General features: G+C 36.7%; 1 protein-coding gene across 2 annotated transcripts; it reads left to right on the top strand.

Moving 5' to 3' along the window:
* Nucleotides 1-91: 91 nt before the first annotated feature.
* Nucleotides 92-27,663, top strand: LMBRD2 (LMBR1 domain containing 2). Of its 2 annotated transcripts, none has more exons than XM_065739980.1 (18): nucleotides 92-156; nucleotides 4,529-4,758; nucleotides 5,325-5,404; nucleotides 7,473-7,568; nucleotides 8,798-8,965; nucleotides 9,798-10,008; nucleotides 13,652-13,726; nucleotides 14,209-14,322; nucleotides 15,658-15,841; nucleotides 16,693-16,874; nucleotides 18,099-18,232; nucleotides 18,552-18,657; nucleotides 19,272-19,369; nucleotides 21,089-21,192; nucleotides 22,544-22,590; nucleotides 24,308-24,410; nucleotides 25,281-25,410; nucleotides 27,372-27,663. In XM_065739980.1, the coding sequence occupies exons 2-18, from the start codon at nucleotides 4,585-4,587 to the stop codon at nucleotides 27,430-27,432; spliced, it is 2,067 nt and encodes a 688-aa protein (XP_065596052.1). In that variant the 5' UTR covers nucleotides 92-156; nucleotides 4,529-4,584; the 3' UTR covers nucleotides 27,433-27,663. The 2 variants fall into 2 exon arrangements, with proteins under 2 accessions (XP_065596052.1, XP_065596053.1); XM_065739981.1 differs by lacking the exon at nucleotides 92-156 and adding an exon at nucleotides 1,534-1,605.

The following is a 27,663-nucleotide window of genomic DNA, read 5'->3' on the forward strand; positions in this document are numbered from 1 at the left end:
GGAGGGGAAATGTCGGCGGTGCCGGGCCCCGCGGCGCGGAACGAACCGCGCGGCGCAGTCTGCGCGGCGATTTAAGGCCTCGCGCGTGGGAGCGGCGGCGGCAGCAGCGAGCATGGAGGGTGACCGTGCCCGGCGGGAGAGCGTCTGCTGAACGCGGTGAGGGGCGGGGCGGGCCGGGCCGGGCCGGGCCGGGGCTGCAGCGCCGAGTCACGGCCGGGGGGGGGGGGGAGGGGGAATGGGGCCCGGCCGGGCGCAGCCGTGCCGCGACCAGAAGGATAAACAAGGCTTAATTATGATTACCTGTTCTGTGCGAGCATCCGCCAGGCAGCACACGTCACGATCTCCTGGGTTCATCCCGCAGCCGCCCAGCTTTCGTGTCGTACATGTCTCGTTTAAATACGTTATCGTAGAATCATGGATTGGCAGGGGTTGGAACGGAAGTCAAAAAAAGCCCCTCCTGTTCTAACCCCTGTGCCGTGGGCTGATTGTCCCCCACCAGCTCAGGCTGCCCCGGCCTTGAGTGCCTTCAGGGGTGGAGGATGCACACCTGCTGTGTGTGCCACTGACTCACTGCCGTCTGTGCAAGGAATTTTCTCCTAACATCTAACCCAAATCTCCCTTATTTTAGTTTGAAGCTATTCCCCTTTGTCCTTTCACTATCAGGCAGTGTAAAAAGTTGGTCCCACTCTTGCTTGTAAGCTCTCTTCCTGGAGAGGAGCTCTGCAGGGCCGTGGTGATGACACCAGGCTTGATAGAATTCAAGAAGCGTTTGGACAACACTCTCAGACATATGATCTGTTTTTTGGGTGGTTCTGTCACCAGGGGCTGGCCTCAAAGTTCCTCATGGGTCCCTCCCACTTGGAATATTCTGAGGTTCTGTACATTTCAAGATAGTTGAAATTTGCAGGTACTAATGAAATACTAGTCACTGTATGGTTTGATCGCTGTTTCTTAGGAGAACAAAGCTATGCAGGTTGTGTTTGTTGGTTCATTTCAAAGGTTATTTCTTCCAAATGGTGAAGGAGGATAACTACACTGATTGGCACTCAGGGGCAGCCAAAGGCCAGTCTTTCTGTTGGCCGTTTTGTCTGTGCTAAGATTAAGAAGCTCTTCATCTGTCATATGCTTATCTGTTCCCTGTGCTGCAGGTGCAATGTGTACTACAAAAGTTGGGAGGAAACAGATAAAGAAAAACAACAGACTGTGCAGAGCTGAGTGTCTGAAGGGGTTGTTCTTCAGCGTGGTGTCACCTCCTCTTCTTCTTAGTATTTCTAAATCATGAGATAGCCCACTTTACATGCTTTCATCTTCAAAGAATAAATCCTAGCATGCAGCACTTCTATCAGTGCAGAAGATTTAAGCATTTCTTTGGGATTCTTACCAGCACAGTTTTGCAGAGTAGAACAGGTGTCAGAGCCCTGTCACAGGAGTTAACTGTGGACTATTTTTCTTTTGCCAAATATGCTGGAGCACACTCAGTGGGAGCCAGGAGGTGGCTGTCCTTTGGAAGGGCAGGAGCGCACTGCAGAACTTGCCATTGATAGTGTGGCTGGAAGTGGCAGCTTTCTTCTTTCATGCACTCCAGAGCTGTGGATTCAGCTCGAGGTGGGAGGTGCTGCTGCACAGACTCTTTTTTTCAGTATACATTTAGCTGTCTTCTATGTTGTCTATTAACATTATCTCTTTCACACTTCATTAACTTCCTTGTTGGGCCTTTCTTCACAGATAGGCACGGCTATTTTTACCCCTGCTTTGGAGTAACTCTGTTACAAAATTGAGTATTATTTAAAATCTTTTAACTCAGTAGGGTTTGTTTTATGCTGCTTCATTTAATAACACATAATTTCTGTGCCAGGCTGAGTGTGCAGTTAATTCATTTGTAATGTAAGTGCCCTTGTGCTTGTTCTGTCTCAAGGTTGGCAAGGTAATTTAAGACTTGGTGGAAGGGAGTCTCCGATGTAATTAAAATGGGAACTGACCCTTTTATGATTCTTGCTAAGTCCTTAGCTGCCTCTGGACCTCCAAAGATTTCCTATAGGGATTTTGTCTGATATGGGGCTACCCAAATTCTTCCATTCATAAGATGCAAAACATATAGTTTTAAAGTCTGTGTCTGAAGTAAAACAAGAGAATGCCAAGCCTAAACAAGAGCACAACCTTTTTTTTTATTGGTTAAGTTCCTCTTCTCCTGTCAGTATTACAGCTTTTAATCTAAATTATGTTATGTGTAGGTGCTTTTCCTCCAGCAATGGAGCTTATCATCAGGTACTCTGCCTTTCAGGGAATAAGTTTGCTACATCTTGTAATTGCTTAACAGAAGCATCCCAGCAGAGGGAAATCTTCTGAAGTAGTTCAGCAATCTCAGGAGAAAACTCCTAAGGGTTCAGGAGTTTTCAGTGCCAGCAGATTCTGGGGGGTGCTAATCATTAAGAAACAGGACTGTGGGCAAGTATCTTTCTATGAACTACCAGTGTGTTTCAGAGGAAAATGTTATTTCCCACAGGCAAGCAACACCTGCAGTAATGTATTCTAAGTCCTGATTATATTAGCAAGAGTCCTAGATATGGCTGTCCTCCTGAGATTTTTTTCACGATAAGAGCTCCTCTCAAGAAATGCATTTTTCGCTTTGCAAGACTTTTTTTCTTTCTTTATTTTTTCCCCTAGAACTACTTTTTAGTGTGTTCTGTCTAAGATTTTTGAACCAAATCTTTGAAGGTGAGTTGAAGCTGTGCTAAGTTCAATTCCCTCTTGATTTTAGTGTACTCAATACGCATTTGTAATCTTTTTAAAATCTCTGTGTAAGAACTGAGCCCAGCATCTTGCACATAACATTTTCATATTCTATACTGATAACAGCTCCTTCGGTGTGACTGTAGTAAAAATTTCTGTAGGTATGACTCATGGAAAGGTATGATGTGTAATTTTAATTACATAGCATAAGATGTTGCTGTGATGGGCGTCTTTAACTACATATGTCAAATAGCACTGCCTCAGTGAAGGTGGTTTTGAGTGAAGAAAAAACACTGTATTTTTGGTGGAATTTGCTATAATACTATAGATGCAAAGGGAAATGAGAATAATACAATACATAGAACGTGCTATTGAGAAGTAGATTAGGTATCTTGCATTCATGAATTATAAATTTGCTGTCCAAAGTGCAGTACAGGCAGATAGTAGGGGATGTTTTGATTTGATAAAATTACTGGTAATTGGATAAATCTATTAAAAACCAGCCAGAATACATAAGGAGAGTATATACATCTTTCATAAGATACAAGAAGGTAATCCAGCCTATTTTCAGAATATAGGATACTCTGTGTCTAACAGCTGACATGAAGTAAATAGACTGCTTTCACTATTTGGAAATTAAATACAAAAGGAGCAAAATGGGATAAACAAATCTTCAGGGAAAATTCAGAGAATAAACACTGTATATTTCCTAAAGGACTTTCTAAAGGAAGTACTGGCATCACCAATGTTGAAATTCTTTATTTCAAAAAAAGTGTGTAGTGCTCTCATGACAGACTTGTTTCAGCTGTGTACTGAGAGATTAGTAAAATAAATGGTTTACTTTGACATAATTTGAGTAAATTGAGAGAAATATTAGAAGTAGCATTTCTTTAAAATGTCTGGATTTCAGTGACAATTGAAAACAATTAAAAATAGAACAGTGAGGAAGCAATATCAAAAGGTCTTTCAGTTGAATCAAAACAAATAAAATGGTAACCATGATGGAAAAGCAAGTTAGTCTGAGCAGACTAAACTTTTTTTAATGTATGAGGTGTTAAAGATCAGGGACTATTCTACTATCCATTGTAACAAGCTGGTGACATTTTCTCTAACAGATTTGTGCAGCTCAGTGGTCTCTTGCTTAATAGCATGCCTGATGAACTTTTTAAGAATTTTTAGCAGCCTTGATTGTAACAGTAAGTCATACCAGAGGAAGGAAAAATATAGTAAGTCTTATAATGAATGGAGACCTGTGTTCCTCTGAAGAAGAGTGGAAGAAAAGTAAGAAGGTGGATCAGCTAGCTAACACATTGCTTCTTACTATATAAAACTTTAAAAAAGCTTCATTGCAAGTAGCTGTGCAGTGTTTTATATGCTCTATTAACTCTTGAGTAGAAAATTTAAATGCACAGTCACATAAAGTTGATGAACAGTCCGTTTACTAATAGTTTCTCAGTAGGTTTTAGGAATCGTTTAACTTTAAACCTTACCTTTGTATAAATTACTCGAATTCTTCTAGAAGAAGAATAAAAGAGAGACTTTCATTTTAAATTTATAGATATCTTGAAAGTCAGGTTTGGACAAATTTGGACTTATTTATGGACAAAAAGATGATTTCAGGTTCTTCTGGACCATGAAGACGCAGATGAGTTGAAAGCATCTTGCTGAAAATCTTCATTCTTTTTAGATGAAATCAGAAAAGCCTGTAAGTAAGTTTAAAAGTGCATATTGAAAAATCTTTTCTGCCTAAATATCTTCGAGAGATTTTAATGTAATGAAATTATGTCTTGCTTTACAGTTCTGATCAGCGTTCTTATGTGAGCAGTGCTGTGCGTCGAGAGCGAACCTTCAATAATGAGTGGTGCAGCCTTGGGCCTTGAGATTGTATTTGTCTTTTTTCTGGCCTTATTCCTGCTTCATCGGTATGGAGACTTTAAGAAACAGCATAGGCTGGTGATCATTGCAACATTACTGGCTTGGTATCTCTGCTTTCTGATTGTATTTATACTGCCTTTGGATGTCAGTACGGTAAGAAATTTGTAAGATTTTCCACTCTGTTATGTAAAATGAGGTGTCTGTTTTGTTTGTATTTAAATCTGTAATTGCAGAAGACAATATCTTAAACAGCAAATGAAGTTCTCAAATAGTAACTTTTTTAATTTAGCATGTCACTTTTTTTGCATAACAGCTTCTCTGTTACAATTAATTGTGTTGATCTCATAAGACAGCAAATCTTTCAAATGTTTTAGAGGTTTTTTTTGTTCATTGTCAACTGTCTGTGGGCCGGTTTGACCTGGTACCGTGACGATTGAGGCAGAGGACACACGGCCCCACACCCCGGGGAAGAGGAAGGGAAAAAAGGAGAAGGGAGGTGGGCCTAGGAACAAAATAGCGTCAATGATCTGAGAAGGAAAGCTAATTTACTATACTGACTATATTTACTAATTTAGTATATATTATATATAGTTGAGTGTTTATTACTTTAATTGCTCTCAAATGTAAACTCAGAGGGAAGGAAATGCGTTTAAAATGGGACTTGTTTTTAAATACACATACTTTTTCCTGACCGTGATAAAAAATGAATTGTCTTTTAGACGATTTATAATCGATGCAAGCTCGCTGTTAACTCCAGCCCTGCAGAAAGTAATGGCTCTTTTGTTACTCTTGCTCCAAGGTAAGTTTTCTTCGAATATGCTTTCCTTAAATAAATATTTCACGGCGTTCTTTTTAAATGGTAGGGATATACTGTGTTTTTATGACTAATAAATAAGTATCACCTGTGTGATGCGACATTTGAAGGTTGTAAGCGTGCAGGAGGGTGAGGGAAGAGGTGAAGAAAAGTGTGTCTGCATCTACTGGTAGGCATTTATTTGTAATAACACGAATTCCAACTGATTACCTAAATATTCCTGTTAATGTTTTAAATTTCACAGTAGATTTCTTCTTCTGTTCTGTTGTTAAAGTGGTAGAAGTAAATTTTTGTAGCAACTTTGGTTATCTGACAGAAAATGCCTTCATGAATGCTTCATAATTTTAAGGCTTTGGGAAAATCTAATTCCGTAATTTATGAACATAGATATTAATTGACTCATCTTATAATCAAGGAACATATGTAAGGGTTATTATAATTGTTCGTATATAATAGCTGAAGTTAGATGAGCAGTTCAGTTGGATATAGGAATAGTTCAGGTGATCTTCAAAGATGAGGACAGCTGCCTGACCACTTCAGGGCTAACCAGAAGTTAAAGCATATTGCTAAGAGTACTATCCAAATGCCTCTTCAACACTGACAGGCATGGGGCATTGAACACCTTGCTAGAAAACCTTTTCCGGTGTTTGACAACCCCTGTGGTAATTAAGTTTTTCCTAATGTTCAGTCTGAACCTCCCTGACAAAAAACAAACAAACAAACAAACAAAACCCAGTAATCTAAAACTGCCCACTTGCTGTCTTCTAGTAGGACGGAAATAATCAGTATAAGATGGGAAGCATAGATACACACTGGCTCTTTCTGTGGCTCCTTTGCCTCAGTTGGCTAGTTCCACATCTTGCAGATATGCGCAGTATAGTTGCATTTAAATTGTCAGTTGTTTGCAATGTATTGCCAGATTTGTTCTCAAAAGTAGAGACTGTCAGGATATTGTTATTTTGTAACTGGAAAGCACTGTAAAATGCTAGACTTAGGAACACAACTTTTGTTGAAGACTCCTCAATGTATGTTAAACAGATTTAGGTAAATATGCAGTTTGAAAGCCATGTGACTTGCCTGTAATTACAGAATATGCTGACAGCTATTGTACAGTATATGACATGAGTCTATAAAATAGAAATATCAACTTTGTTGGCTAGATAGTGTTAGTATTAATCAGATCTTAACATTTTGTTTGAAACCTCTAGTCACGCGGTATGTCTTACTATCTTAATTTGATAGTTCTGGAAATATTTATACTGTGTACATAAAGGAAAAAAAACCCAACACCTCCCAACACAGGTTTAACTAGTTTGATTCTGGAAAACATCTGTTATTTCTCAACAGATATTTTATTATGGGTGGTGTTGCCCCTTGACTCACCATTATTTCATTACTCAGACAAATGTGGAAAATTACACCACGAATATCTCAGTGTAGATGAACACCATGTCATTTGTTCTGCTGTGTCAGAAAGGTTCCAGTGGGTTTTTTGTTTGTTTGATTGATTTTTGTTTCCTTAAGCAAACACTACCTGTCCAAGGGTACAAGAGAATCAGTTTAAGCCAGTGCAACCAAATTCAACTGTTACAGGAGAAACAACTAATATACTTTGTTACTGTTAAATAGTCTTCTTAGTATATCTTGGCGGCCTGCTCTCTAGGAGCTTTTGAAATGAATCTACTGTGTGAACTAAAGTTAAATGCTTTTCTGTCTAGAGAAATATTTTTCTTTGTACGAAGGAAGTGCTCCACAAAAGGGAAAATTAAAGCCTTGAATTGATTATTGAAATGTCTCTTTGAGCAGGTTCTTTTTTTAAAAAGCTGTCCTATTAAAAATAACATATTTGGGTGAGTCAAATACTAAATATACTTCAAATCAGATTTATTGTCTTCTGATGTGGTTAATGGTTGACTACTTAAAATGCAGTATTATTTCTTCTGCTCTTTTCAAAGTCCTCTTTAGACAGTGGAATTTATAATAAGGGAAAAAAAGAATTAATCTAACACTATTGACCTCACAACTGCTAATAAGTTTATTTATGTTTTTACAGCAAGCAAAAATGTTTCAAACCATGGAGTTATATCCCTAATGGAATTATGCCAATTTTCTGGCGTGTTGTATACTGGACATCACAGTTTTTAACATGGTAAGTTAAGCCAAATAATATGACAGTTATATACATCTTATTTGTAAGTGTAATATTGTAGCAGTCACACTGTCATCATTCTACAAAGCTCTCATATATATTGTTTGTCATCAGTGAAATTTCTTGCTGTGGCTTAACCCGGCAGGTGGCCAAGTAGTTGTTTGCTCACTGCCCTCCCTTCCTAGTGGGATGGGGGGAGAATCATGGAAAAAAAGTAGAACTTGTAGATTGACAAAGGAACAATTTACTAAGGTAGAGAAAAGGTAAACAGAAAAGAATAATAGTTATGACAATTTTATGGATGGATATGTACATGTATAAGTAGTGATGCACAATTGCTCACCACCTGCTATCATTCCCAGCCAGTCCCCAAGCAGCAGAGGCTACCCAGTGAACTCCCCACCCTTTTTCAAACTTTCCCTCTGCATGATGTCACTTTGGCCAGTTTGGGTCAGTTGTCCTGGTTGTGTCCCCTCCCAGCTCATCATGGCCTCCAACCCTTTTGCTAACAAGAAGCTACGAAACCAAAATTTCCTTGTTCTTCTCCAAACCAAAACTTAGCATCATACCAGACACTATGAAGAAAAATAGCTGTCTCAGCTGAAAAGGAGATATTTCTTTAAGAATGTACTTACCTTTTTGCCTCTCTTCAGGTGACAGCCTTAACCCATATTTCACATTTGTATTTGAAACTGACCAAGTTACACACAGATTCTTATAGGGAGATTATCTGAAAAGATTGCATTTCAGACAACTAAACATCAAAATAGTTCTGTGAATAAGTTGGGTATTTTTAATGTAATATTGTAAATTATTTTATTTTATTGAATTATACAGTAAAAGATGATAGATATATCTACATCAAATGGTTTGTGCCTTTGCTTTAGATTATATATGACTAGTGACCAACACGTTCTTAAATAGCTACTTCTTTAACTCAGACAGTAAAATGGAGGTTGGTAGTGAGCTCTTGAGAGTTTTATCATAGTAAACTGAGCTATTGCTTTTACCTGCAGCTTTTTTTATTTACAGATTTGCCCTCAGACCAACATATCTGGAATAAAAACTTAATTAGCTCATCTTGATAGAAGCTTTAAACACTTCTGTTTCAGTATCTTGCTACTGATACAGTATTATGTGTATGTGTATATATATATATAGGGTTATTGGGGTTTTTTTTTGTTTGTTTGTTTGGCTGATCTGTTTTGGTTTTATTTTCTTCCTTATAGGATTCTGCTACCTTTCATGCAGTCATATGCTAGGTCAGGAGGGTTCTCTATTACTGGAAAGATTAAAACTGCACTGATTGAGAATGCAATCTATTATGGCACTTACCTGCTGATATTTGGAGCATTTTTAATATACGTTGCTGTAAACCCAAAGTTCAATTTACAATGGTAAGGATAATATTGTAAGTACTAGCACAAGTTTTTAAAACAAAGCATAATAAAATAATTATACTGTGTAAAAGTCTTCTGTAGATAAAATGTCTCTTTAAAATAAAAAATCATCTTAATTGATCCAACTTTTGCTGGACATATTTCAACTTCTTTATTATGGAAGGAGGGTTTTTTTTTTTTTTTTTGCTATGTTCAGTTTTGGGTTGCTATGTAAGGTGGGGAATTGTTTTATATCTGCAGTGGTTTTATTTTTCTTACTGAAAATGCATACATGATGCTAGCATTGAAACTTTCTCACTGCTTTCAAAACATCTTTGTCAGTACTTTCTGTGTAGCATTTCTTTCTCCTTTTGATGCATTTATAGCTCATGACATAATTTAATTAATAGATAGAGTAGTAAGGAGTGTTGTATACTGCCTAGTTGCTGTCAGCTTATGTGACTGAATAGAAGTCCTGAGTTCTGAGACTGTTTCTTACAGAGACATCCAGTGTAGTGTCATGACCTCACTTTTATCATGTCTGCTAACTTTATATTCTTTCCTGAAGGAACATACTCCTTTGAGGAAGAATATTTTATTTCCTTCCAGAATGAGCACACCGTGAAGAACCTTTTGCCACTTCCAGAAGTGTGAGAGATGTGAAAATCATCTCAGGTTTAAATACAACTAAGTAGTAGCTTGGCGTGGGCAAGAGATACAGAGTTTGCTTCTGTAAATTTGAAAGCCCTGTTTGTGTACAGAGACTACAAGATCACTTTATTGCAGGTGGGATGGGAGATTCTATCTTGCTGACTTTCCTTTTTTTGTTTTTGCTCTTTGTTTTCCTTAGGAATCAACTTCAGACTATTGGGATAGCTGCGGCAAACACATGGGGTCTCTTTCTTCTTGTGCTGCTTTTGGGCTATGGTCTGGTGGAAATTCCCCGTTCTCACTGGAATGGGGCTAAGAGGGGTTATCTTCTCATGAAGACCTATTTCAAAGCTGCCAAACTGATGACTGAAAAGGCAGATGCAGAGGAGAATTTGGAGGATGTTATGGAAGTAAGTAACTAGTTTATACTATGAAGTAGGTGAACGTTACTGTCAGGATGTCATTGCTGAATTTCCTGGTTTTAAGCACTTGTGGCAAGAAAATGCAAGTACTTATAGAGGTGTCCGTAATTTAAGAAGATCATCATAGTGTCCCATTTGATGACACTAGATCCTATATATAAATATCAGAATAGAAGTAGTTCCTAACTAGGAGAATATTTATCTCATGGCAACCTGCTAGTCATTATTTGTTGGATTGGTTTCTTTTTCTTTTATTGACTCTTCTGGAGTTGTTAGGACTAAGGTATAACAATCCAGAATGATGTTTGAAAATCTAGTGTACAGATATTTTACTAGTGTTTTTGCAAATTGTGTGAATTTGCAAATAGTGCTCATTTTTCAATATGTTTTGGAATCATAGAATGGCTTGGGTTCTGGTTGTCACTCACTAGGTCAGGCTTCCCACAACCCCATCCATTTTGACCTTGAATGCCTCCAGGGATGGGGCATTCAGTGTTTAAGGGCAGCCTCTTCCTATGCCTCACTGCCTCTGGGTAAAAAATTCCTTCCTAACATCTAAACTAAATTTAAAACCATTCCCACTTGTAACTGTCAGACAAAAAGTTGGTCTCGCTTTTATCTGCAAGCTCCTTTTAGGTATTGGAAGACCATAGGGTGGTCATCCTTAAGCCTTTTCTTCTCTGGGCTGAGGAAGTCCAGCCTTTCTTCATAAGAGAGGTACTCCATTCCTCTGATCTTCTCGTCTGTACCTGCTTCAGCAGCTCCACGTTTTTCTTGTGCTGGGGGCTGCAGACCTGGATGTGGTACTACAGGTGGGTCCTCACAAGGAATGAACAGAGAGGGATGATCACCTCACCCTGCTGGTCACTCCTCTTTAGATGCAGCCTGGGTTACAGTTGGCCTTCTGAGCAGCAAGCATATACACTTGGCCTGCATAAAGCCTTTCATCAACCGTAACCCAAGTTCTTTTCTGCAGGTCTGCCCTCAGTGACTTCTCCAAGTTGTAGATGTCTCGGATTGCCACAACCCAAGTGCAGTACCTTGCACTGGGCGTTATTGAACCTCATTATGTTCATATGGGCCCACTTCTTGAGCTTGTTCAGGTTCCTTTGGATGGCAGCCCTTCCTTCCAACGTGTCTGCTGCTCCACATAGCTTAGTGTCATCTGCAGGCTTGCTGAGGGTGCACTGGAACCCACTGTCTAGGTTGTTGATAAAGATGCTAAATAGCATTAATCCCAAGACAGAGCCCTGGCAGACATCTCTTGTCACTGGCCTCCATCTGAACATAATGCCTTTGTCTGCAGCCATCCAAACAATTCTTTATCTACTGAATAGTCCACCATTCAAACCCACACTTCTCTGTGGTGTGGAAGTATGTCATAGGTCTGGCAGAAATCCAGGCAGATGATGTCACTTAACCTTCCTTTTCTCTGCTGATGCTGTCCCCCATTATAGAGGGCCACTGGATTTGTCAGGCATGAACTACCATCGATGAGGCCATGCTGATGGTCTTGGATCATCTCCTTTACTAGCAGATGCTTTGACACAGTTTTCAGCAGGATCTACTCCATGACCTTCCCAGGTACTGCGCTAGCATCGCAGTCATGTAGTTCCTTCAGACTTCATTTCTAACTTCCTTAAAAATGGGCATAATGTTTGTTTCTCCAATTACTGGAGACTTTGCATGACAGCCAGAACTTTTTAAGTACGATGGAGAGTGGCTTGGTAACCACATCAGCCAGTTCCTTAAAGGCCCTGGGATTCATATCATTGGTCTCAAAGGCTTGGACACATTCAGTAGGGCAATTCATCAGATTTTGCTCCTTCAGCCCCCATGTATGTTCAGTTCAGGGATGTGAGAGGCATGAGAAGCCTGACTACTAGTGAAGGCTGAAGCAAAGAACTTGTGGGGTACCTCAGCCTCTTTAACTGCTGTTGCTGGTTCTCTCTTTTGATTTATCACGGGGGATACACTCTCCTTTTGCTTTTCTATTCTGATAAGTGTACCTGTAGAATTCCTTCCTGTTATTTTTCACATTCCTCATCAAATTCTGTCTTATCTACACCTTCATTTTCCTTGTTGCATCCATGGATGACGTCCACGTGTTATTCCCAGCCCGCATGTCCTTGCTTCCACTGCCTGTACATTTCTTCTTTTCCCTCAGTCTAACCAGCAGGTCCTTGATAGCCATGCTGGTTTCCTGCCTCTTGTTCTTGGTTTCTTAAGGTGGGAAATGGAAAGCTCTTGTGTTATCAGAAAGGTGTTCGTGAAGAGCTGCCAGCTCAATTTTGTTCCTATGTACCTGTGGACAGTTTTGCAGGGGAGCTCATCCAAAAATTCCTTAAACAGCCTGGAGTTTGCTCTCCTGAAGTTCAGTGTCCTGACTTTGAGCTCAACTAAGGCACAGTTGCTACAGCCCAGAGTGCCTCAATATTAGTCTTCTTTATGAGCTCATCTGTATTGGTGAGTACCAGGTCCAGTAAATCTTAAGCTACTTTAGAATCTTAGGAGTTACCAAGTTGGATTTGCAGGACCACTCTGCTCTTTGAATACATAATAGATAGATCACTGTTTTTTCCAAGATTTTCTCTTGAGAGAAACATTATTGTTGCTCATGTGAGTAAGCAGTAGTCCCTAATGTAGTGTAGGAACAGAATGGAAATGCTGTTGTCTGCTGTACTGTTGTAATACTGTGGCTTAAAAATGATACTCAGAAACGTTATAGTAACTTCTGAGGTGATTCAACATAACAGTAAAATCTAAATTCCTTCAAAAACAGCTTTATGCTAAAAATGCTAAAAACATTAAAGTGATGCATAACTGTGTGATTTAGTAGAGAAAGAGCAACTTAATATACCATGATGGCATTTGCTTTTTATACTTGGCTGTTCTTTAGTTCCCATAAGGTGACTGACACATTCTGGGGCTATATCTTGTGCAACATAAAATAAACTATGTTGTTAACATGTATAAAAATTTATTTCAGTTATTTAGAGCTGGCAGTCACTTTTTTGTCTTTTAATCTGCAGACACTGCACTTTTCTGTGAGAGATCTTGTCCAACGTAGATTTTCTTTATTTGACAGCCTTCTTGAAAACTTGAAATTTTTTTTTTTAATTCCTAAGAATCCCAGTTCTGGTTCTTATAACTTGATTGTGAATATTACATTTCCTGAACACTTATGTATAATTACGAAATTTTAACTTCCATCTATTTTAGTTTAATTTGTTTTCCTCCTTTATCGGAGAAACTACTAAAATGCTAGAAATTGTAGTATCAGAGGACACTCAGCAAGCTACCTCATTATAAAAGTGGAACTACAACATATAAGAAAAATATCCTTCCCATTATTTACAACTGAAACAGGAAAATATGTTCTCTTTCAGCATTCATGAATATAAAACAGTACTCCACAAAGCAGAATAATTTTTGCATGCTTTATAAATACAAAACTTCTTCTTAAATTATCCTTCATTTGTTTTTCATTAGATGTTGAGAGAAAAACAGTATGTTTTGCCAGCTGTAGGCTCTGATGGTTATTGTTTTCATTGGTAGGGAAGGAATTCTCATCTTTTCCTGTAAAATATTGTCTGTTGACCAAACAACTCTGTTTTGTTTTTCTTAACAGGAAGTTCGTAAAGTAAGTGAAAGTATCAAGTATAATCATCCTTTGAGAAAATGTGTTGATACAATACTGAAAAAGGTAATAAATAAATAAATTTACTCTTTCTTAGCTATCTTTAGCTGGCTCACAGGGAAGGGAATACTTCCAGCACCTACTGAAAGCTTGTACCTACTCTTTAACATGAGATTTTTAATTGTCATCTTGTGGTTTTCAAACTGTCTTTGGAGTTGAAATTCTGTATGGGATGTGTTATTATGATGAATAATTATCTGATGTGTTTTTAGATGTGTAGTATATTATGAACAGAAGTTGTAACATTTGATCATTTACAATAATAACTTTTTTTGAAGTATAATGAGGTATGTTTTGAGAAATAATTTGAAGTGCTATATCTTATTAATTAACGTCAAGCTGATCTTTTATGTGTGGGAAAAAATATTTCTTCTAACAGTCGAAAAGAAGTGTTTATATCAAAAGGAGAATTCTGTAGTTAGAGTGAGCTTTTCAGTTGCAAATCATATAAAATCATATAAAAATAATTATTTTTCTTTTCTTTACAGTGTCCTACTGAGTACCAGGAAAGAATGGGTCGCAACATGGATGATTATGAGGATTTTGATGAAAGACAGAATAGTTATCCAAGTGAAAAAAGTTTGGTCAAACTTCACAAGCAGGTATATTAATAAATGAGGGAACATGCAATTTATTCTGATGTAATGAGAATAAATACTAATCAAGCAATGGTTGTTTTTGAAGTGCTTTACTCAAATTGCTCACTGCAGTGCATGACTGTGCAGCCTTTTGGCTTGCCTGGTCCACATTTAGTGAATAGAAATTGTCTTGGGCTGCATATACATAGGTTGCTCCAAATGTAATGCTTCCTATTTCTTTCTGTGGAAATGGGAACAGATACAAAGAGCACAATAATGCCATTTGATAGAGCAAATTCTCAGCTACAGATTGCTGTTTTTCAACACTGTCACCACCATTAGCTGTATATTTTTGCCAGCAATGAACAGGAGCCTGCATACCATACTCATAACAATCCAACCCACTATCACCACTGCTGAAACACACTACCCACCACCTCACCATGCTCAAATTTCCTGTTTGGTTTCAGTAACAATTAAGAAAGAGTCAGTGAATGTCAGTGGGTGCAATTTTTTCTGCATGGAGGAATTCAGTGACAAATCTTTGCTTCATTTGCACTTCCATGTCAGACTCCATTTTGTGGGACTGCCCCTCTGCTGCCATGTGTCAGAAGGTTCAGCCTCTGTTGCTTTTGTAACCCCTTATGTTATGGGCTAATGTACCAGCATGCCTACAATTATTTGCCATCACCTGATTCAGCACTGCCCTCCCTTTTCCCTGCTTTTAGTTGACAGTGTTAACAGCTCACTGACTGTTTGGCTGTTGCTGAGCGATGGGTGCCTGCTCAGGGCTGCTCTGTGGGGAAGAGCTGCTGTTCCTACAGTGGGAAGGGGATGGGCTGCATTGTGAGCTGTGCTGAGCTGTAGGTTGGACATGGCTGCTGTAGTGATTTTCACAATCCTACTTAATGACTTTACATAGAGAAAGGAACTATAGAAATTCAGTATCTCAAATGATCCAGATCTATTTTCTGAATACGTTAAAGCTGTTCTTGCAAGATAACTTGACAGTATTTTAATTGGCTATGATGAATGATGATTTTCAGGGCCTTGCAATGATTTATTGGCACTGCATTATAAAAATGCATGATATTTGCTGACTTGTAAAAATAAAAAGCTATGTTGAAGAAGTAGGCTTGTTAATGATAGAGGCTGATTGTGATAAAAGGACAGCAATACTCAGGAATGTGTGGTTCCCTTACAACTTATTAAGAGAGTTTACTGCTTGCCTTTATGAGTGCATGGAATTAATCTTAGCAGTTTTGTAATGTGGAAATTTTTAAGAGCTTTCTGCGAAGTTTTTCTCTCATTTCTTGGAATGAGTGTGTTGTAACCATAATTTCTTGGAATTTATTGTAGGTGATTTATTCAGTGCAAAGGCATCGTCGTACACAGGTCCAGTGGCAAATTCTTTTAGAACAAGCCTTTTACCTGGAAGATGTGGCAAAAAATGAAACTAGTGCAACTCGACAGTTTGTTCATACTTTTCAGTCCCAGGAACCAGAGAATAAAATTATTCAGTATTTCTACACACCAACTATTGGTAAGTGCTGTTATCCAGATTTTGAACATATAAATGAGTAGCTGATAATATTCTCTAAGAACAGATTGTTTTGTGTGAAGATGTTCAGTTAGAATAGAAGGAAACAAATGTGCAGGTGTTACGCTCATTTAATGAAAGAGACATCTGGTGTTGATTCATGCACTTGGCTCCAGGCTTCAACTTTTTACAAATTTAATAGCAGCAGCAGGTTCTAATAGTAACTGAAATATTTTGAAGCTTTAAACGAAGAAAAAACAATGGAAAATTCAAATTATGGAATTTTAGCTATCTTCTACATTTTTAGAATATTGTTGGGATGTTGCAGCTCTTCTAGTAAAGCACAGGGGAAAGAGCCCTTTGTCTGTCCTATACTGGTCATTAGGAATGTTGTTGCTTACTCAGCTTTTTTCTTGTCTCATATTATCTTCTAATTTGGTATATACTATCAGCGAGTTATTTCTTAGTACAATTTTACAGTCTAAGCTTTGTTTGTAGTAGAGTAATATATGAACAAGCAAATAAAAAGTGGGTCATAGTATTCAGGCTGGAAGTGGAGAATCCTGTTCTGCTCACTCTAATACTTCACCCTGATAATTTTGCAAAATTTGCTACCCAAATCCATTCTGTCTTCCACAGTTGTGCATATGTTTCTTTAAGGCTGAGACAGATCTCTAGGCATCAGTAAAGCTCAGAATGTGCAACTCCAAAGATTTAGCCTTGATTTCAAGGGTGTGCATGCAGTAAGTTATTAAAAGGTTTTTTTTGTAATTCTTGTTTTTCTGCAGTTGTTCCATTTCTGGTTGTCTAATTTTCATTAACTCAGTAGGGATGTGTGTGTATTTGTTTTTCAGAGTGGTACTGGGAATGTCTTCTACGACCATGGTTTTACAGGGTTCTTGCGGTTGTTTTGGCCACATTCTCTGTAATTGTGGTGTGGTCAGAGTGCACATTCTTCAGCACAAAGCCAGTTTTGTCACTATTTGCAGTTTTCATACAGCTAGCAGAGAAGACATACAATTATATATACATAGAGGTAAGTTTGAGGTAATCACTCAACAAACATCTTTACAACTGGATTGTTTTTACAATAATATTACATGGAACCGACTTTAAGTTTCTGTAAATAATCTATAATAAGCTTTCAGAAGCTCTGTAAGATACGTAGTACCAGATTTTGGTTTTGTGAGGGAGGTCTGCCTTTTGCCTTTCTGTTGCAGCAAGAAACCCAGTTGACCTGAGTACCACGTATCGAATAATTTGTGAAACATTAGCTTGGAGCCTAGATATTTAGAATTAGCATCTAATTGACCATTTTTGTGACCTCTTTCTCCAAAGTAGGAATCTACTGGTGGCCAGAAATGTGGCTGGAATATGAGTGCAGAAGGGTATCAGTGAAGTCAAAGAGTGAAAGAAACTTCAGTATACTAATAAAATAGGTTAAATTTAGAACACCTGTTTTTAATGCTTTTTAAGGGAAAAAAATAATTCATAGCAATTATCAAGGCATTTAATGCCATTTATTTAGCAAAAAATTTAGAATCAATGTTCCTGATGTCAGTAATGCTGTCATTGCATGAAGTCCATAATGTTGCAAGTGTAATTCAAAACTAGGAAAATAACCTCCTTAAACTTGTATTGGTACTGGTGTTATTGTCGTATCTCAAAATGAAAAATCACACTGCATTCAATCTGTTGCATATATAGACTGTGTTAACAGATTAATACTTTTAGTAGAGTTCTTGTGGTTTAACATCACATAACTTTTCATTTGCTGCTTCCATGCAGCAGACTAGGGGAGAAAACTGTGGCTTGAGATAAGCACAGTGTAATAAAAGTAAACAAGACTAAAATCATAGTAACAAAAATAAACAAAACAAGTGCTGCATCTGCTGACCAGTGCCCAGCCAATCCCCAAGCAGCGGCAGCCACCCTGGCCAAACTGTAGCTCTGTCCTACTGTTCAGCCTGGTACTGTAGAGTATGAGTTGTCTCTTTATCTAGTTAGGATCAGCTGTCCTGGTTCTGTCCCCTTCTAGCACCTTGTGCACCCCCTACTCCTTGCTCATAGAGTAATATAAGATTGTTGACTTAGGGTAAAGGGTTGTTCACCAACAGCTAAAAGCATGGGTGTGTTATCAAGTGTTATTATAAATCCAAAACACTGCACCATAACATCTACTAGGAAAAAAATTAATTCTATCCCAGGCAAACCCACAACAGTTCTGTAGTCACATAAATTGTTTTTTCCTCTTTTCCAGATGGCCTGTTTTCTTACCATCTTCTTCCTCAGTATCTGTGTTTACTCCACAGTCTTCAGAATCCGTGTATTTAACTATTACTACTTAGCTTCACATCATCAAACAGATGCATACAGTCTTCTTTTCAGTGGCATGTGAGTATGTTGCACATATTTTGCAAATTTTATGTCAAATAATCTATAGAAAATGTCCATTAAGCTTTTACTTACGTTATTTCATTTATATTCATATAGGTCTCAATTGAAGCATAGAAAGGTTTGGGTTGGGAGGGGCCCTCCAAGATCACTTAGTACAAGACTGCTGCCTTGGGTGGAATTGCCTTCATTTAGGTCAGGTTGCCTAAAGCCCCATCTAGCCTGGCCTTAAAAGCCATACACTTTGTTGTGATTTTTTAATATTTGTGATTCAAGAAATTGTTTTAAATGCTGTTTATTATTTCTTGTATTTGTTCAGGTTGTTTTGCCGTCTTACTCCACCATTGTGTTTGAACTTTTTGGGCTTGACCCATATGGATGCAACAATCTCTCACAGAGATGCTCAACCAACTGCTTACACATCAGTAAGTATAGAAAATATGCCATGGAGGCTTTGACATGGTTTGGAGAATAGGAAAACTACTTTGTGATGCTTCTTGAAGTAAGATTCAGATATTCAAGTTCTTGCAGTTATATTAAATAGGGTAGAAGTAGTTATAGAGCAGGAGTTTAGAAATGTTTGCTGCTACAGTGGAGTTGTTAACCATGTGTTTTGTCCTCTTTGTCTTGGAAAAGGGTAGCATGTTGAACAGTGCAGGCTTCTCTTCCTAACAGCTTTAGTTTCTACTAGCTTCAACATATGGGATATATTAATGGTTTAGGAGCCAATCTAACTGGCCACTGAAGATTACTAAGTTTGGTTTTACTGATCAGTTTCTGACAGGAAGTTGTATTTACCTTTGTTCTTAGCTAATAGTCTCCCAGTGTCCTTCCACACCATATGAAACACGCTAAATTTGTACTGATTAGGTGAGATGACAAGAATTAGGTCTGTGATGACAGTACTTATGTTTCCGTAATCGAAGGATTATGTATTTATGTTATTTTATATTTATGTTATATTACCTTCTTGAAAAGAGTTGAGATAGCAAAATCTTCCTTGGGTATCGTCAGAGCTTCTTCTGGATTTGTTTTCCAGATAATGGGATCAATGAAAGTGCTGTCCTTCATTGCAGATGGATTCTATATATATTACCCAATGCTTGTTGTCATTCTCTGTATTGCCACATACTTCAGGTAAGTAATGTACAAGACTCATTTCTTTACAACTTCAAATTCATCAATTAGGAAGAGACTTACTTCCAGGTGGTGAGATGTGACATATTAACAAAAATGCAAAAAATAAAGCAGTAATTTCATATTTATTTACGTTAAATTTATACCTTAAGAATATCCTTTGTATGGACTCCTAACTATTTTATCAAACCTAATTCTATTTTCCACTAAACGTTCATTAATCATGTTTTGAAATTCTTTACTGTTCAAACTTTGAAAGCATAACAAATTTTTGTGTAATTTGAAATTAAAATTACTGTGAGGAATCTATATTTTCAACACTTTATTGATACACGGAGGCATTTGCAGAAACTGTAGGTAATAAACATTCTAACAGACATGTAATAAAAGTATGTGGAACTGAATGTTAAATTAAAATCTATAAAAGAAAGCTGTTTCCATTAGTTAATCCAGACTAGGTAGAAAACATGGTCTTTTAAACCATGGGATCTTTCTTCCTTAAACACGGATTGCTGGAATTTCGAAGGATAATTACAGTAAACACTGTTGTATGCTTGCTTTTCTTTGTTTTATTTCAAAACATCTGCTTCTGACCACTCTCAGGGATCTGTTTTATATTTATGGTTACTTCTTCAGTCTTGCACTGGTATTCAGTTAGAAGCAGTGTGATGGTTCAGAGTCATAGAGAAAGTAGTTCGATGCTTGAGTGTTGTTTAATACCCTTTGAGCATCACAGATAGCAAGAATCCAGTCCTACTTTATCCCTGCCTGTCTTCAGGTTAAATGGAGGGAAAAGACCACTAAACAAACAAGAAAACCAATGACAAAAATGACTTGTGTGTGATGATCTCTGTCTGATTTGCTGTTACAGTGTAATGGAAGGGCAAGGAACGGGGGAGAAAAAGAAGAAGCTAATTTGTATGAACTAATACTTTCTAAAAATTCAAGTACTTGTGGGACTGAATGTTTGTTGAAATTTTTCAAATAAAGCTATTTAATCCAACAGTCTTAATGCTGAGATGAGCAGAAGATTTTTCCTGCCCTAAGTGAAGCAGTGATTGGACATAATATTCATGTTCTAGATTAGATACAAAGCAACAAAAACAGCAGTTGCAGGCTCTGGTATGAAGTTGAAGAAGTTTCTGGATACAATTCCGGAGTTAGCTTAATCCTGTGTAAAAGGTGGAGCAAGTCTGCTGGGTATCCAAAATTATGAGTATTCCTACAACTGAAGAAAAAAAAAAAAGCCAGGTGTTTCTTCTGAGTAATAACTGAGATGAAAGTAGCTTTCCTGTTATTGTTGCTTCAAAATCAGAAATCCTATTGCATGCAATCTTCACAGTAGTTTTCTTCTGGCAGAGCAAAGTCAAGAGGATGTCATATGTGTGATTTGTATTATATCTGAGAAGATAGCGAGTAATTGCCTTATCTTAAACCATTTGTTCTACTCACAGACTATAAGCGTTTTCATCTTAGTACTTGAATAGAGATATTCCAACACTTTTGATTAAATTACAGTCAGGAACCTTGTCACTGTTTTGAATTCAGATCTCTCAGGAGGTGTAATTTGTTCTTTTCATGTCTTCTGTTGCTGTTCGTTTGAATTGTCCCTGAAGTTCTGTATTTCTGAAATTACTGTTTTACATCTTGCAGTATAATGCATCCACTTACTCACTGTAAATTAACATAGGAAATTCATTATCCTTCTGCTTTTACTAGTTTAGGAACTCGTTGTTTGAATCTTCTGGGTTTCCAGCAGTTCATGGGGGACAGTGAAATGACTTCTGATTTGATTGATGAAGGAAAAGAGTTAATCCGAAGAGGTAATTTAGATTCTACATCCTAATCTTTCTACAAAATATAATAATTCTTCCATGTCTGGAAAAAAAACTAACATATACATATATGTATGTGTAGCTTTTCAATTTTTGAACTGTACAGCAGCAGTCTACTGCAGAGAACACAACAGATTAACAATACAGGTTGCCATGTAAGCACTGTTGGACTTTTTTGACATCTACAGTAAATTGCCAGCTTTTCTCATCCAGTGTGTATTACGGTTTTACGGTTCAGTTAAGTGGAGGTACTCTGAAGTCATTATTAACTAATAATACCTTAGAAGGTACTGAGATCCTGTTTAATATGTTATAAAGGGAAGTTACTGCTTAAGTCTTCATTATCAACAGTCTTCTTTTAGTCTTTTTTGTTATGTATGCTAAGCTGTCCGAATTCCATCATTTCCTTAGGATTTTGTGGACAGTCAAGTAACTACTGTGCATTATTAAGCGAGGCATTTATTTTATAGAGTTTTAATTATCAGCTATTTAGGAGAATTTCTGGGTTTTTTGTTTTGTTTTGTTTGTTTTGTTTTGTTTGTTTTTTGTTTTGTTAATTTTTTACTGAAAAAAGAGTACTATTTTCAAGCTAACAGCTTGATAATAGTTCTTGAGTAAAGGTGCAGAAACAAAATTTTGTGGAGAAGTTATATTATATAATACATGTATTCTCCTTTCATAGTTTATTTGTATTTTTGTGTAGTTTATTATATTTATAGTTGTATTAGCTTAGAGTGGTATTAGTTTCTGGAGCAGGAGGGGTGTCACACATTCCCTTAAACAACACATTAGTCTTTCTTTGGTACTGTGATTTTGTACAGGGGCTGCTCTAAAAGTAATGTCTCCTATTTTATTTTATTGACTGATGTCAGAGACAGATGTTGGTGGTATAGCAGTAGAGGTTGATCATTCCTGACAGTATTTCTGTTAAACGTTATTGCCATGTAACAGATGGCAGCAGAGGGGCAGTCTGACAAAATATCATCTGATATGGAAGTGCAAATGAAGCAAAAGGGATATCACTGAATTCTTCCGTGTGAAAAAATGGCACCCATTGGCATTCATTGATGCTTGCTGAATGCTTATGGAAAGCGAGCAGTGGATTGTGAGCACGAGTGTGGTGCATTTCAGCAGTGATGACAGCCACTGTCAATATGATAAATTGATTTTAATGAGAAATTCCATTACAGTCAACTTGTCCTTTGTATTAGTTGTGTGAAGCACCTATTTCAGTAGAGATCTCAGTAGTTAATGGGATTTTTTGTTGTTTAAGAAAAACGTGTTAGTAGTGGTTGTTCTCATATTTAGATACATAATTTTTTTTTTTTATTATTTCTAGAGAAAAGAAAACGGCAAAGGCAGGAAGAAGGTGAAAACAGAAGAAGGGTAAGAGATTTATTTTATGTAATCAGAATGTTAATATAGTAAAGTGTCTGCTAGGGATGGCCATTGCTATTTAATTCAGCCTGAATTAAATATTTGACAAGAAAAAGTCCCCCAATCACTGATGGAAACAGTTTTATCTTGAAGAATAGTCCTAGCTGGGGGAAAAAGATCATTTACATTTTCATTTTGAAAGATAAGAAAGTAATTGTGGCCATACTAGTACTCTTTTGTTACTCACTCTATTCTTAGAATGACCTATGGCTACAAACGTAGGTCATGATAAGCAGAGTCCTGACTTGTAGGACTCAAAATAATCTGGAATAGTTTGTTCTCAGTTCCTTCTGTCAATGCTGATTTGCTTGAAATAACTACAGAGTTGCAGTGTTGGCATGTTCTCTTGGAATGGGGACTGTGCTCTTCCCAGGTTTACCTTTGCTTTGTGTGTTCATTGGCTATTAATTGGCACAGATTGATTTTTTTTCCTTCAGAGAAGGGAAAATATTTAACATAGTTCCTTTCTCTGACGGAAATTGGGAAGGAAGGAATAAATATTGTTGCCTTCCTTTCAAATCAGTTTTGCATGCTTACTGAATTGAAACAATTTCAGAGAGCTTTCCTTAAGCAGCTTACATTAATTGTAGCTTTTGGTACTGAATAATAACACAATTCAGTATAGAAAGAAGCTAAGATATCTAAAGAATACTTTTCCCTTTAGTCAATTTATTTTTCATAGATACTGTTTGCAGAAAGGCCAGGTAAAACTGGGACTAAAACTTCTGGATTCTTCAAGCTCACGGGTGCTTGCCTTCAATTGCCCAGTAGTGCACATACCTTTCTTCTGATGCTCTGCTCTGCACCCTCCATCCCATAGTTTTAAAGCTTGCCCTTAATACAAAACCAAGTAATAGTGTATCATATCTTTGGTACATGCTGAAATGAACTGACATAAATCAGTTTCAACAGAAAGCTTAGTTTCAGCTGTTACCTGTTTTTTGAGTTTGCATTTTACACTGTAGCACATCTGTTCTTGAAACTTTTGGAGCTATGAGAGTATTCTTTTGTTAGATCATGATTAAATACTTCCTCTACAGATTTGAACTGTGAGATTTGAGGGCATAAATCAGCACAGTAACTTTTGAGTTTACCAAGGATCCATACATGAATCTGATCAGTACGGTAGTTACTGAAACAATTGGAGAAGTTTCTACTGTGCCATTAACTTGTCTTCTAAAAAGAGCATGGTTTCTTCTTCAGTACTTTATAATTCTTCGTTTTCAAGTTATTAAATGCTAAAAGGTTATATGTTAGAATTATAACAATAACAGTATGTTTTTCTTTTTTGTCTGGGTATTTTGCTATTCTACCACTAGGTGGAAATAGAAACCAAACAATGAACGTCTGTCTTTATACCATAATTGGAGCAGTTGAAGAACTGTGTATATTTAATATGTAGTTTGTTTTCTTTGAGTATTTTTTTCTTCTAAAGTACAGTTACTTAAATTGATTTTGTGAAGGTACATAAACACTGAGTTTAAAACAAAACAACATTTTTTTCTTGTATCAAGGTATCAAGCAGTAACATTTTCAAAGTATTACTTTCATTATATGGTGAGGTTGATCAGTTAGATATAGACTGCAGTATCTCCTGATCCAGTATATACTTTATTTGTGTTACTCTCCACACAGCTCACGTTACTCTTTTTTTGTCTTTTTCTAGGAATGGAAAGAGCGGTATGGAAATAGAGAGGATTCCACTAGAAACAGGGTTGTCCACACAGAGCAAAAAGAATCCAGCTTCTCAGAGACCAATACCAATAGACGTAAGTTTTGTGTTGGTTTTTTTTTATTGTTTTGAGTGTGGATATTTTTTAATGTATATTTAATGTATTCTTTAAACTAATAACAGGTGAGAAATGAAACTAAAAAGCTAAATGTGACAGGTTGAATGAAGCGCTGGAAAACTGAATAAAGGTTAGAAAATAAAAGGGAGAAGATTCAAGGCAGGTGCTTTCAATAAAAAATAAAAAGTGAAAGTAGGGGGAGCTCTGAGCATACTTTAGAGCCAATTCAGGTAGATCTTCCTTCCACTCTTTGTAGCAGATGGAAACCAAAGTCCTCAGATATAGGCTAACTGAAATTGTGTTTGGTTATATTCTGCTGTTAACCTTATGAATGTGTAGCAATTCAGTCCCAAAACAAGCTGTAGGCACTGGCCTACTGAAGCTAGCAGTGAATTGCCAAACAACTGTACTTCATTCATTCGTCTTTTCATTTCAAAACAAACATAAGAAGAACCAAAAAATATCCAACTATATTTTGCACTTAGCCTTCTTGGCTGTCTTGGTTAAAAATGTAGGGTTGGGAAGAATTGACACTTCGTTTATTTATTTGTAAATAATGTTTCTATACAGTTGTTTTGATTTTCTTTGATTTTTTGTAAAATGAATCTCATCCTACTTGTTGCAGTTATATTTTTCTGGAAGTAAACAACAATAAAAATCTAAAAAGACCAAAACTTTGAGCATATAGCCAGATTTGATTTAATATTGAATTTACTCAAAATATTCATGATTATGCTTTAGATGAGTTACTAGCAAATTATTATGCCGGTCTTTTAAGTTTGATGTTTTCATATGATCTAAGGTGTTTATAGAGTAAATGGCTGTCTTTCTTTCCTTTCACCTATTCAGCACTATCGAAGTACACTCGAACAAATGGTAGGACTGAAAGAGACAGAATAGAACTTCTTCAGGATGCAGAACCTTTGGATTTTAATGCAGACTCTATTAATGATGACCCTCTTGAATCAGACTCTGGAAGGTGAGGAATCTTCTGTTGTATTTACAATAAAAAAAATTAATAGCTTCTATCTCCTGACCTGTATCAGCTTTGTCAGATGATTTTGTGATAATAGCTTTATAAACAGTATTTGCTTCTCGCAAAGCTATTTTTCTTCCTTCCTTCTTTCAGATGATATCAAATCTGTTTTCGATGCAATTGAAACCTTCAGGCTTTGTCAGTTTTTTTTAGAAATGTCTGAGTGAGGTTTGAGATGAATGTAAATTTGTACGTTGGCATAATCTGGAAACTATTGCATGTAAATACAGAAGTGAAAGAACAGAATAATGACTTATTCATTATACAAAGTTCAGTAAAAGCATTATATTTATTCAATTTACAAAATTTTAGAGAGCTTATTTGGTTTCCCTGTATATTGACAGTCTTTAAGGATTGTAAGAAGTGAAACTGAGTATGTTGGGACCAATAGTTGCAGGAGTGCATCTGAACATCAGATCTTGAGACTAGAAAAATAAATGAAAATCTGAACCCATTGAACAGAGTCTTAGACTGGGCAGTGTAGCTATGTGAATAATAGAGAATTCTTTGAGTGTGTTTGCAATTCCAGTCATGAAGTAGGATGTATTATTAACTGCTAAGTTCTTACATTCAGGAAAGAAGTGATACTTTTAATAGTGCTTTTTTAATCTAGACAGCTGTGTTCTAGATCCTTGTTATGATAAATCATTTAAAATTTCCCTACAAAAAGTTCTAATTTGTATGTTGTTTTTTCAGTTCAAATTAGTATATCAAATCTGGGAAAAAATCAGAAATTTTCTGTTGACTTTTGTCTGTAACTTCAACAAATTGATGGCAGTTCATAAATGTGAAGAGTGCTCTTAAATGACACTGGCAGATTCTACAGGTTAATTCAGTAATACTTGTAAATACTGACATCTAAATTGTCTAATTGAATGTCACCACATTTCAAAATTTTTGGATTTTTGGAGTTCTTTGAACATTTTGGAGCTTTTTGGTTTTTGGGTTTCTTTTTAGCACGAAAGTTTAAAGAAGAACCAGACTAGTGTAGTTCTGTTTTCTACTTCTGTACTGTGTTTGAAATAGGTAACTGTCTACAAAAATAGAAATAGGCATGTATAATTGTATTGGGACAGATGTGGTGTCTGAAGTCTTCTGGCACCTATGCAGTATTTGCAGGGGAGAACATGCTGATCCTTTATTTCAATAAGAAAGTAGGTAGCCAGAAAACTTAATTGAGCCTTCTTTTAGTAACTTCAGTTTCATCTCGCAGTGGTTATAAATCAAGAGTAATTCCATTTAAAATTTCATTTCACTTAAAAATACCTTGTATAAGATTGCATGTTTCTTATTCTTTGTTTGCTTTTTAATGATAACTCTTAGAGTAGTTATGAGTGTCCTAAGATGATATAATAGCACTTAGAAGATAAGTTCTGATTTTGTCTGTTTGGAGTTTGCTAAGTACAGGAGAGGGGGAAGTACACTGTGCTATTATCAGATTTTACTTGTTCTTTTTAAATCTTTTTAAAATAGGCTTGACCAGTCATTTGTAAAGCTGCTTTTTTTTTTCTTCCTTTTTTTTTCTTTTTTAGTTTTCCCTATACATTATGCAGTCATTTGCTTGAATCATCTCTCATGTTGTATTTCTCCTAGGAATATGAGATATTCTGTTAATCACCCAAGCAAGAATGCTGGTTGAAAAGTATTCAGTTTCTTTTGATTGTAGCATAAAACAAAGTTCTTTAATATTCCCTATATTCGTATCACTGTTTTTCTTGGTCGCATGAGATTTAATGTAATGACTGCCTAAAAGTTCTTATGGAAACAGTAATCCAGTAGAACTTCAGCTCCTGTAATAATTATTGAGACTTAAGGAGTAAGGAGTGCAGTGAGCATTATATATATTTGTATGTCTTCTTCTTTTTTGCCGTGAAATGTTTTCATATTTAAAATTCATTCTGCAGGTACCAGCCTGGTGGAAGATATCTGTCTATGTCTCGAAGCAGAATATTTGAGGATGTTTAATCTAAATCTAGAGAAAATTCATTGGCAATCTATTTCCTACTCACTGCTTGGAAAATACTGTACTTATGATGTATTGCTGAACCGGAAAAGACCAATTTTGTTTTATTAAAAAGAAGAAACAACTATATTTTGGAAATGTATGATAAGTTTACCATTTATGACAAGAATATTCTTATTTTATTGTAGATGTTAAAGTTCATATGGATGCACTATTTGTAATGATCAAGATCA

Source organism: Cyrtonyx montezumae, unplaced genomic scaffold (assembly GCF_038088225.1).
Source record: "Cyrtonyx montezumae isolate F1298 unplaced genomic scaffold, pur_monq_1.0 scaffold_25, whole genome shotgun sequence".
Taxonomy (NCBI): Eukaryota; Metazoa; Chordata; class Aves; order Galliformes; family Odontophoridae; genus Cyrtonyx; species Cyrtonyx montezumae.

Excerpts from the sequence above, each read along its gene's own strand:
- LMBRD2 (XM_065739980.1), top strand. The coding sequence starts at position 4,585 with ATGAGTGGTGCAGCCTTGGGCCTTGAGATTGTATTTGTCTTTTTTCTG. Across the intron at positions 5,405-7,472 it reads TTTGTTACTCTTGCTCCAAG|CAAGCAAAAATGTTTCAAAC; the intron begins GTAAGTTTTCTT and ends ATGTTTTTACAG. Across the intron at positions 8,966-9,797 it reads CCAAAGTTCAATTTACAATG|GAATCAACTTCAGACTATTG; the intron begins GTAAGGATAATA and ends TGTTTTCCTTAG.